This window comes from Myxine glutinosa, chromosome 9, assembly GCF_964187855.1.
Source record: "Myxine glutinosa chromosome 9, kmMyxGlut1.1, whole genome shotgun sequence".
In the NCBI taxonomy this organism is placed as follows: domain Eukaryota; kingdom Metazoa; phylum Chordata; class Myxini; order Myxiniformes; family Myxinidae; genus Myxine; species Myxine glutinosa.
In genome coordinates this window covers 44226840-44239042 of record NC_136269.1, presented here as the reverse complement: position 1 = coordinate 44239042, position 12203 = coordinate 44226840, and the positions used below count along the sequence as shown (strand labels likewise).

Sequence of the window (12203 nt, the reverse complement as noted above, 5' to 3'; positions counted from 1 at the left end):
CACCGATAACTAAGAGTACAACGAACACCTTTAACTACTACAACTAAAACCACTTGCTACAACAACTACGACTACAAGTACAACGAACACCTTTGACGACAGTCAACAAAGTACTACAACTAACACCATCTAGTACGACTACAAGTAGTAGTACGACTACAAGTAGTAGTACGACTACAAGTAGTATAGTACGACTACAAGTAGTATAGTACGACTACAAGTAGTATAGTACGACTACAAGTAGTATAGTACGACTACAAGTAGTAGTACGACTACAAGTAGTAGTACGACTACAACTACAACAACAACTACTACTACTACTACTACTACTACTACTACTACTACTACTACTACAACAACAACAACAGCAGCTAGTACAACTACCACCTATGCTTTGTAAAAGAGCAATGCTTTGTAAAAGAGTTCTGCTGGAAGAGTTATCATAGGTGAGATGGGTTGAATGGCATTTTCCGAACCTTTAACTGCTGTGTAAGTTGTCCCGAGTGTCATTTACCAGACATAATAGATCAATCCGCCCTTGGTACTTCTTTCCTCCCAACCGGGCGGGAGTTCATCTTCACTGTCCGTGTCCAGTCCCGCATACTCAAGATCCTCCATACACAGCAACACACCAAATTCCCTCCTCCCGTTGAACGTCGCAGACTTACCGCCGGCGCCGACCGGAAAAGGAACCTATTTTACACTCGCAAAATTCCGAGCACTTCCGTTTCCTATTCGTCCTTTTATGTTTCTTAAATCGTTTCCATGTCACAAAGGATCAATGTACTCCAAATACTTGGCTTTTGAATGGAACAAGAACAAGACGCAAGATCTAAAAGCCACTGCTGCGAACTACACTTGCTAGGCCAATTGCTGGGCAGAAAATATAAACAGCCACAACGAAGAAACTACAAGCGGCAGAAATCTATCTATTACGTATGAATAAAATGGCAGAATGTTGATTCCCAAACTTATCCTGCATGCTCCATAAATCATACCATTCAGAGTATGTTACTTGTATCCATTCTCTCCCATCTCCTCGCACATCTTCTCAATTTGAATTTAGTCACCCCTCTCCTACAAATAATGGGAGTGGGTAAAATAATTTCAGACACTCGCTCGGACTTGTTTTGTGTGGTGTATTTTGTGTTTGTGTTCATGTTTGTGTCGTGTTTGTGTGCTGGTGTGTTTGTGTGTAGATGCATTGACGATGTAGATTTAAGTTTATACAGCAGACAAACACACCTTTTTGCTTCCAATATTCGCGTTCCAATATTACAATTCGCGTTCCAATATTACAATTCGCGTTCCAATATTACACATACTGTACAGACAAACTCACGTTCCAATAGTATGTACTTCATAGACTACGTATGTTCTAATTGTACGTACTTTATAGAAAAAAAAATACATTCCCAAAAGTACGTACTTTATAGACAGACTCGCATTCTTAAGAGAACGTCCTATATTGACAAACTGGCGTTCTGGAAGGACTGCACATACTTTCTAGACATACTGAAATTCTAATTGTACCTACCTTTTAGACGTACAGTACTCAGTTGAAAATGATAATGTGCAATACTGGCCATACAATAGATGAGAGTGACACCATTCGGGGAAAGACCATAACCATACAAAATAGAAAACAACAGACGGACAAAAATGCTGGTTGGGAGAACCAACCAAGCACTCAAAATATTGGTACCAAAATCATCCCCATTAAAGGAACTCAGCATCGTGAGCTTTGCAACGGCATTGCTCATACAACAACAAAAAAACAAGCATTCTGAGTATTGTGCTGCAATACATGTCCCCTACCGGCAGTCTGTCGTCCGGAAAACTGTTGGGGAAATTAAAAAGGGTTATTTACCCACAGGTTCTGAATCATTCCCAATCGCAAATTACCTCAGGACGGGCTCACCTGTGATTCACACTCAGGACTTCGATAAATACACCTTGCAGACAGGTCAGCAGAAGCACGAGAAAATAAGTTGTTGATAAAGAACCTTTCGAGTCGCTAAATATCAGTAATTTATTATATTTTCCGGTTCACGATCAATGATCGATGTGTGTATATATATGTTGCTCGGCTTGGCTCCGCCCCTCCGGAAAGCGCGCGCTGTGTCGCGCTTTTGACGTTCGCGAGACGAGGCTGAGGGCGCGCGGTGCGGCTTGAGGAGAACTGTGGAATAAACAAGAGATATCCATTTTTAAAATATATATTCGTTTAATTAACGATATTGCCAAACCGCGTGCCCTATCGCCAATTCCAAAAGGACATTTTAGTAGACTGACATGCTGAACAGATCTGTGAAGTTTCCCCTCGATTGGATCAAAAATGATGGAGCGGCTCGGTTTTAAAGGTTCATGCTTAAAAACATCATAACTCTGAAACCATGTGACGCATGACGTCATGCTCGCTGACTTTTTTGTTCGTCATGGGTATGCGATTCTGCCTGCAAAGTTTGGCCTCGATCTGTTTAGCCGTTGCAGAGAAAAAGAGGTTTTCGTGTTTTCACGAAAAACAATATGGCGGCCGAACCACGTGACCTGTGACGTCATAATTACCATTAAAATATTCTACAGACCGAGTCCCCCCTATGATGAAAATTTGATCTCAATCGGTCCTATTATTGCAGAGAAAATCTTTTTTAAAGGAAATTAAAACTTAAAATGGCACTGAGTTAAGGATCATCAGAATTATCAGAATTTCCAAAGTTCAAAGTGCTATAACTTTGTCAAAAATGATCGAAACGTCGTGAAGTTCGAACTTGATCTGTAACTTATCATGAGGACACCATGTGCCAAGTTTGAAAGCATTAGCATTAAGCGTTTAGAAAAAAAGTCCGGAAAACTGTTCTTTGCGTGACGGACTGACGGACGGAGGGACGGCGTGCAAACCTATAGTCCCCTCCGGTGTACACCGGTAGGGGACTAATAAGACAAGTCAGGAGACGACGATGGTTCACGAGCGAGCGGTATTCAATGACAAAGGACGGACTATAACCGAAACAGGCCCGGACTGGGGGGTCGGGGGCCCACGTGGCAGGTGTCGGCCCCCGACATGCGGTGTGCATGCCTCTTTACAAAGGGCCCCAAAGCGCTGCGTGCGCAGGCCTTTAAGAGCCAGCTGTACGTAATTGTGTGTGGTGCTGGCCTGGAAATGTCAAAACAAAGGTTACTGACCTTGAAATGAGATAGAAAATAATGTATAATCAGTTATGAGGTTGGTTAGCTACACAATACCGAAAATTCGGTTCGATTCCGACAACTTTGAAAATTTGATCTTTGTTGCCTTCAATATTCTACATGAGGTCGAAGATTCTGAAATTTGTTGGAAACCTTGTATTTCATGATTTATGTGATAATATATAATGTACGACATTTCACCCTATCAGGAAGCAAACAATGTAATAAAACCATCAAAAATCGACTTTTCTAAATTTCGTGACCTTGTGACCTTGACCTTGGGGCGAAAATAAAAAATCGAGCTCCGTGGGGCTAGACACATGACATTGGCCTAACCAAATATCGAAACCCCTGTCAGATTCCACCAAACTCCTCGGAGAAGATGTAGCTTGAACTCGGTTACCCCCTAAAAAGACACCTTTTTTGGGCGTCGCTCCGCCCACAATGGGCGCAATACGCCCACTCTAGGCAGGACACAACTAGATCATGATATCAACTGCCCACCCAAGTTTCATCAAAATCGGATGATATCATCGGGTAGAATGGCCTCTAAAGGTGGTTATCATCGTGTAGTTATGCTGCGGGCAGACAGACAGACAGACAGACACACAGACAGGCACACACCCATGACGAATATAGTGGTCACTCTGTTTGATAACTCGTTTGATAACTTACCCTGCGCAGTCAACGTGTTGTGACCCAACTCTTCTGTTTTTGAACATTTTTTTTCTTTGATCCAATATGGATGCCAGACCACGTGAGCGATGACATCATAAATTTATAATTCTCTAATATAATTGTTGCATAGATCACGCCCAATACATTTCAAACTGATCAGACTAAGCGTTGTCCCTGTCGAATTATGACGTCATAATTATGGCACCAATGACATCATCGTTAACAACACACCTATTCCCCATATGGAGTTCTTTACAATGAGCCATGTTTCAATTTTTTCCATGCAGCGGTTTTGGAGATATAGAGGTGCAACGTTTTACGGTTTTTCCAAGATGGCGCCTGTACCACATGACCTACGACGTTATGATTATCATTAAAATATTCTACGTGAGGAGGCGTTCCTATGGTGAAAATTTCGTGCCCATCAGACCAACAGTTGCTGCGAAAAATAATTCACAATGGTCGGATATGTGTTGTACTTGTCGAATTATGACGTCATAACGAAGGCACAGATGACATCATCATTAACAAATCTTACTCCCCAAGGGGAGTACTTGACAATGAGCCATGTTTAAATTTTTTCCATGGAGCAGTTTCAGAGATATGGAGGTGCAACTTTTTTCGATTTTTTTTCCAAGATGGCGTCTGTACCACGTCACAAATGACATTTTAATTATCATTTAAAAAATTCCACAGGAGCCGCACATACTCTGAAAATTTGGTGTCCATCGGACTAACAGTTGCAGAGGAATTTTTGTTTTATTCATACTGATCAGATCAAGCATTGTACTTGTCAATTATGACGTTATAATTAAGGCACAGATGACATCACCATCAACATGTCTTATTCCCCATGGGGAGGACTCGACAATGAGCTATGTTTCAATTTTTTCCATTGAGCAGTTTGGAAGATAGAGGTGTAGCGTTTTTCCAAGATGGCGCCTGTACCACGTGACCTATAACGTCATAATCATCATAAAAATATTCCACAGGAGGAGGCCCTCCTATGGTGAAAATTTCATGTCAATCGGACCAACGGTTGCCGAGAAAATGAATTTTAAAATGCAGACACGTACGTACATATCTGAATGCTTAACCCTGCTTTTCGCTTCGCGAGCGCAGAGTACGAGACCAGCACTCAGTCGAGAGCATACCTCCCTCCGCCTGATTGGCCATATCACTCAATGGTGAAGAATCACTTTTTTTTTTAAATCCTCATATCCGAATCCATATTCAGTTCAGATCTTCACCAAAATCTAATCGAATCGCCCTTTTCACACATCCAACGTGTCCACCAAGTTTCGTCCAAACCCGTCCATAATTTTTTGAGATATCCTGCTACTGCTATCTGTCGTTTTTGGCGCTCTCTCCCAATGGTGAAGAATCACATAAAAATTAAATAATTCTCATATCCGAATCCATATTCAGATCTTCACGAACATCGAAATCTATTTGTCCTGGTCACACACACAACCTCTCGACAAAGTTTCGTCCTAATCCGTCCACAACTTTTTGAGATATCCTGCGATGTATCGTTTTCGGCCCGATCTCCCAATGGTGAAGAATCATTTGAAAAATTATACGAGCCGGATCCGAATCCGGATCTTCACCAAAATCTAATCTTTCGTCCGTGTCACATGCGCTACCTCTCTGCCAAACTTCGTCCGAATCTGTCCACAACGTTTTGAGATATCTTGTTCACAAACAGACATGCAGGGGTGAAAACATAACTTCCACCCACCTTCGGTGGTGGAGGTAAAAATTGGAAATAATGACCCAGAGGTAATGGCTGGTGAAAGCAAACTCAAAATAGAGATGATCACAAGAAAGAGTAAAACATCGGGGTAATACCCCTGGCGCTCAACTGGTAGACTAAACAGTATACTGTGGCAGACACGAAAGCCCACTGGCGTGGTGACATCATTCCGCGCACCAAGTGGGCGGCGGCCATGCCCGAGGGGTAGGCGTGGCCTCAGGATATACACTGGGCGCGCAGCCTGGAGCGCACCAGTGCTACAGTGACCTCTTGAGAATAAAGACTCTTTTGTTTAACCGCGTTGTCCACTTCCTCCTTGGTAGCAAGTAAGCGCGTGTAGCACCGCACTTTAATTGGTGACCTCCGACGTTCTGGTCAGCCGTCGCTGACCACCCGACATGACAACCAACGCGGTAGCAATGAAGCTCCCCGAGTTCTGGGAAGCTCAGGCGGAGATCTGGTTCCTGCAGGCCGAAGCCCAGTTCAGGTTTCGACGCATCACGGCGGACGAGACACGCTACTGCCACGTGGTCGTCTCCCTCGGGGCCGGCGCGGCCGTCCGCGTCGTGTCGGTCCTGAGGAACCCACCGGCCCACGACAAGTACGAGGCGATCAAGCGCCTCCTCCTCGCCACGTTCGGCCTCACAGTGGACGCACGGGCCGATCGCCTCTTGGACCTCCCCGAGCTCGGTGACACGCGACCGTCGGTCCGAATGGACCATATGCTGTCGCTCATGGGCGACGAAACCCCGAACGCTCTATTCCGGGCGTTATTTAGACGCCAGCTGCCAGCACGAGTCCGCCTCGCGTTGGCCGGTTCCGCGACGACGGAACCCCGTGCGTTCGCGGCCGAGGCCGACAAATTCTACGCGGCTTTGGATACGCGGGCGAGTTTCGGTGTGGCCGTAGCGGCTCCCGAGCCCGAACCTCCTGCAGGTGCCCACCCCTGCTCCGAGGGGCACCTCGTGGCGGCCGCCACGCCCCGCCCACCACCACCGCGGAAACCGCGGCCTCCGGCTTCGCCGCAAACCTGGTGTTTTTTCCACGCTAGGTTCGGCCACGAGGCTCGGCAATGTCGTCCGCCGTGCTCATTCGGCAGGTCGGGAAACGCCCGGGCCGGCCCTCGGTAGTGGCACTGAGCGCCGGCCGTGCAAACAGCCTCCTGTACATAACGGACACCTTGTCCGGGCGCCGTTACCTGTGCGACACGGGAGCGCAGGTGAGTGTCGTTCCTGCCGGTACGTCCGACAAGCAAACCGCGGGCCGAGGTCCCGCGCTGCTTGCTGCCAACGGTACGCCCATTCGCACGTATGGAAAACGCTGTCTCTCTCTGCGGTTCGGAGGGCAGGTTTTCCGTTGGTCGTTCGTTACGGCCGACGTGCCTATGGCACTGCTCGGCGCGGACTTCTTATGTGCTAATGGATTACTGGTGGATCTAAAGCGCAGAAGGCTTGTCCAGGCTGAGACGTTCAGCTCGCTCGCGTGCGCGCTGCCCAGCTCGTTGAGCAGCTCACAGAGCGGCTCATCGGGCGGCTCGCCGAGCGGCTTGCTGAGCGGTTCAGTTCCGGCCAGGTTCATCTGTACGCTTCCGGCAGCGGACGAATTCGCCCGCCTCCTTGCGGGTTTCCCAGCCCTCACGCGGCCCACCTTCTCGGCGGGGGCCGTCAAACACGGGGTGGAACACCACATCCCAACCGCCGGGCCACCGGTCTATGCCCGGGCACGCCGCCTCGAGCCGACGAAGCTCGCCGTAGCGAAAGCGGAGTTCGCTACGCTGGAGCGGCTCAGCATCGTGCGGCGCTCCGAGAGCGCGTGGGCGTCCCCGCTCCACATCGTGCCCAAGCCCGGCGGGGGATGGCGACCGTGCGGGGACTACCGGCGCCTCAACGACGCCACCACCCCCGACCGCTACCCCGTCCCCCACATCCAGGACTTCTCCACCCGGTTGGCGGGGATGTCCTTCTTTTCAAAGGTGGACCTCGTACGCGGCTACCATCAGGTCCCTGTCAGGCCGGAGGACATCCCGAAGACGGCCCTCATCACGCCGTTCGGGCTTTTCGAATTTCTTCGGATGCCCTTCGGTTTGAAAAATGCGGCTCAGGCGTTCCAGCGCCTAATGGACAGCGTCTTGTGCGGCTTGGATTTTTTGTACGTCTACCTGGACGACATCCTCGTCGCCAGCGCGTCCCGCGAAGATCATCTTCATCACCTCCGCACGCTCTTCGAACGTCTGGGCCAGCACGGCCTGATCGTGAACCCCCGCCAAGTGCTGGTTCGGCGTCACCGGCATCGACTTTTTGGGGCACCGCGTCACCAGGCATGGGGCTGTCCCCCTACCGGCCAAGGTGGAGGCGGTGAAGGGGTTTCCGCGCCCCCGCACGATCAAGGGGCTCCAGGAGTTCCTGGGCACGGTAAACTTTTACCATCGGTTCCTGCCCCGCATCGCCCAGCTCCTGCGCCCCTTACACGAGGCCCTTCGAGGGAAGCCGGGCAAAGGTGACGTTACCTGGACCGAGCAGATGGACGCGGCGTTCTCGGGCGCGAAGCCCGCCTTGGCCAACGCCACCATGCTCGCGCACCCGGCGCCCGATGCACCGATCGCCCTCACCTCCGACGCCTCGGACTACGCGGTGGGCGCAGTGTACGAGCAATGGGTGCATGGTGCTTGGCAACCGCTGGCGTTCTTCAGCCGGCAGCTTCGCCCGCCCGAACGCCGCTATAGTACCTTCGACCGCGAGTTGCTCGGGCTTCACCTGGCGGTCAGGCACTTCCGCCATCTGCTCGAGGGCCGTGCGTTCACGGCCTTCGTCGACCACAAGCCGCTGGTTTTCGCGATGGGCAGGGTCGCCGAGCCGTGGTCGGCCCGGCAACAGTGTCACCTCGCGGCCGTGTCCGAGTACACGATGGACATCCGGCACGTCGCGGGAAAGGACAACCCGGTGGCCGATTGCCTTTCCCGGGCCGTCGCCCACGCAGTCCACCATGGCATCGACTATGCCCGGATGGCGGCGGACCAGGCCACCGACCCCGGGGTCCAGGCCCTGCGGACCGCCATCACAGGCCTCCGCGTCACCGAGGTGCCCTTCTTCGGCGCGGGCACGACCCTCGTTTGCGACGTCTCCCTCGGGCGGCCTCGCCCCATCGTGCCCTCAGGCTGGCAGCGCCAGGTTTTTGACGCCTTCCACGGCCTGTCCCACCCGGGCATGAAGGCCTCCCAGAGGTTGGTCGCCGACAAGTTTGTCTGGCATGGCTTCCGGAAGGCCGTCCGCGGCTGGACCAGGACATGCCCCGCGTGCCAGCGCTCGAAGGTGCACCGGCATACCCAGGCCCCATTGGCCCCGTTTACGGTGCCGGCACGTAGGTTCGACCACGTGCACGTGGACCTGGTGGGACCTCTGCCCCCCTTGCGGGGTTTCACCCATGTCCTTACCATGGTGGACCGCACCACCCGGTGGCTGGAGGCCGTGCCTTTGGCGGCGACGACGGCGGCAGACGTCGCGCAGGCGTTCATCGCCACCTGGGTCGCCCGGTTCGGCGCCCCCTCGGACATCTCGTCCGACCGCGGCCCCCAGTTCACCTCGGAGATCTGGGCCGCAGTCGCGCGGGGGCTCGGGGTCCAGCTGCACCGAACCACGGCCTACCACCCCCAGGCCAACGGCCTGTGCGAGCGGTTCGACCGCTCGTTGAAGGCCGCGCTCCGGGCCACCCTCCGCGACGGCGGCTGGGTCGACAGGCTCCCCTGGGTCCTGCTGGGCCTCCGGACGGCGCCCAAGGAGGACCTGCGTGCATCCGCGGCGGAGTTGGTCTTTGAACAACCGCTGCGGGTGCCGGGCGAGTTCCTCCCCGACCCCACGGCACCTTGGTCCGCGGCGTAGGAGCGCTCCGCGCTGCAGGAGACCGCCCGGAGGTTCGCCCCGGTGCCGACGGCGCACCACGGGCACCCACCCACGCACGTCGCCCCGGAGCTTCGCACCGCGGAGTATGTCTTCGTCCGGCACGACGCCCACCAGACACCACTGCGGCCCCCGTACGACGGGCCTTTCCACGTGCTGGAGACCGGGGTGAAATACTTCACCTTGGACATCGGCGGTACTCCCGACCGCATCTCGGTGGATCGACTCAAGCCGGCCCACCTCGACGTGGACCACCCACTGCCGGTGGCTTGGCCCCCGCGTCGGGGCCGCCCCCCGGCGGGCGGACCCCCAGCACCGCCCAGCACCACCGGCACGCTGCCCCCCGGTCTGGCACCCATCCCGGGTACAGCCGGGGGCATCCCAGCTGGCATCCCTGCACCCTGGACGCCGCCGGTCGCCAGAGGGCGCTTCGGCCGGGCATCCGTTTGCCCCGCAAACTGGCCCTCCAGGTGCGCGGGAATTCTGGGGGGGCGTGTGTGGCGGACACGAAAGCCCACTGGCGTGGTGACATCATTCCGCGCACCAAGTGGGCGGCGGCCACGCCCGAGGGGTAGGCGTGGCCTCAGGATATACACTGGGCGTGCAGCCCGGAGCGCGCCAGTGCTACAGTGACCTCTTGAGAATAAAGACTCTTTTGTTTAACCGCGTTGTCCGCTTCCTCCTTGGTAGCAAGTAAGCGCGCGTAGCACCGCGCTTTAATACTGCACTGACTAAAGGTATTTTAAACCAATTTCAATGGTTGCTGGAAGACAGGACAGCATGTATAATCACACTAAAATAATAATAAGACTTTAAACAAACAAACAGAAAAATACCTATTTTGGGGGGGAACCCACCACCCCCTCCCCTAACTCCGTATACCTCCTCAGACCCCAATTTTTCTAATGCCTTGAACAATCTAATGCCTCAGACCCCAAGTTTCATCGAAATTGTGTGTGTAGTTTCAGATAAGAAAGAAATACCTATTTTGGGGGTCAAACCTGGACCACTTTGAACCCCCGAAGACTGCCTTAGACTTCGATTTTCTTAGTGCAGTGAACAAACTTCGATACATCACGGGTGATGAAGGTTGCGGTAAAGTTTCATCGAAATATTGTGTGTAGTTTCAGAGGAAAAAGCAAATTCCTATTTGGGGGGCGTCAAACCTGGATCCACTTTCACCCCGGTAAACCCACTTCGACCACGATTTATTTTAATGCCGTGAACAAACTTTATTCACAACACAACAAATATCATTTGTGCCAAATTTGGTCACAATCCCTGCAGAGGTTTCAGAGAAGAATTTGCAAGTGTTTGCGGACTGACGGACTGACTGACGGACTGACTGACTGGCTGACGGACTGACGGACTGACTGAGGGACTGACGAACTGAAGGACTGACTGACTGACGGTGTGACGGACGAACGGACTGATTGACTGACTGATGGACTGATGGACGGACTGACTGACGGACTGATGGGCTGACTGACGGATGGACTGACGGACTTAACGGACTGGCAGACGGTCTGACGAACTGAACGACTGACTGACTGACTGACGGACGGACTGACTGACGGACGGACGGACTGATTGACTGACTGGTGGACTGACGGACTGGCGGACTGACGAACTGAAGGACTGACTGGCTGACGGCCGGACTGTCTGACGAACGGACGGACTGAGTGATGGACAGACTGACTGACGGACGGACTGACAGACAGACGAACGATGCGCCATCACAAAAGCTCCCCTGAACTTCGTTCCAGGTGAGCGAAAAACGATGACAAAGTCAACAAAGCAAAAGGAGAACACAGACTACATGTTTAAAACAAAGCCGAAAATATTCTACTGAGAACAAGGAAAACAAAAGCAAAACGTGTTAAATCCCTCTGAGAAAGTTAAACTTGAAAATTTATAGAAAGGAATCTATTGCAGAATTGTGTTGAATGATGCAAGCACGATGATGCAAGTTGAATGATGCAAGTTAAGGCTGCGCATGCGAAAAATAAAACAGTCCTGCAATGGTGTCGTACTGCAGTGTCCGTATCACTTTTCTCAGCATACTCTACTGAAATATCGACTGGAAGGCGTTTGTTCAGTATATTACATCTATGAGGACCAAAAAGAACACAACAAAGAGGCCGATTAGATCCAAAACTTGGAAGAAAAAAAACATCTAAAGAAAATGGCTCCAGTGATATTTAATGAAGAAAAATAAAACACCAACTAGCAAAAATGCCAAACTTTAAAAGTCCAGGCCCAGATGAAATTCCAAACTTCTGGTTAAAGCAACTAGAACGAGATGTTTTCCACAATTTTTACATTCGAGCATTCAACAAACTTATCCAAGAGGAGACGACCTGGTATGAGTGTAGCCCACAATACGGAACACCTTCCTCATCCCAAAGTCTAAAGAGACAAGAGACCCAACTACCTCACAAATATAGACCAATAACGTGCATGCCAACAACAGACAAACTCCTGAGAGGAATAATCACAGAAATTATATACCATCAACTAACACAAGAAGGAGACCGAGAAGCTAAACAGAGGGTTATAAATAGGATGCTCTGGCATGATAGACCAGCTCCTACGAAATAAGTCCATACTCGAAAATTGAAATACAAGAACAAAATTATCCACAGTATGCATAGACATGGAAAGATACAAAAAAAAGTTTTTTATAC

The 12203-nt window shown here is 51.3% G+C and overlaps 1 protein-coding gene across 5 annotated transcripts in view; it reads right to left on the bottom strand.

Moving 5' to 3' along the window:
* WWOX (WW domain containing oxidoreductase) overlaps positions 1-723 on the bottom strand; it is a 198273-nt gene extending 197550 nt beyond the window's left edge. Inside the window, exon 1 of one of the 5 annotated variants that reach the window (XM_078784324.1) lies at positions 477-723. Coding sequence is in view for 2 of the 5 variants with exons in the window: in XM_068129205.2 (XP_067985306.1) it covers positions 515-618 (104 nt within the window). In the remaining 3 variants the exon portion in view is untranslated. The remainder of the gene's footprint in view (positions 1-476) is intronic. The other 4 variants (XM_068129205.2, XM_068129204.2, XM_068129206.2 and 1 more) reach the window with 4 other exon arrangements.
* Between the last annotated feature and the right edge of the window lie 11480 nt (positions 724-12203).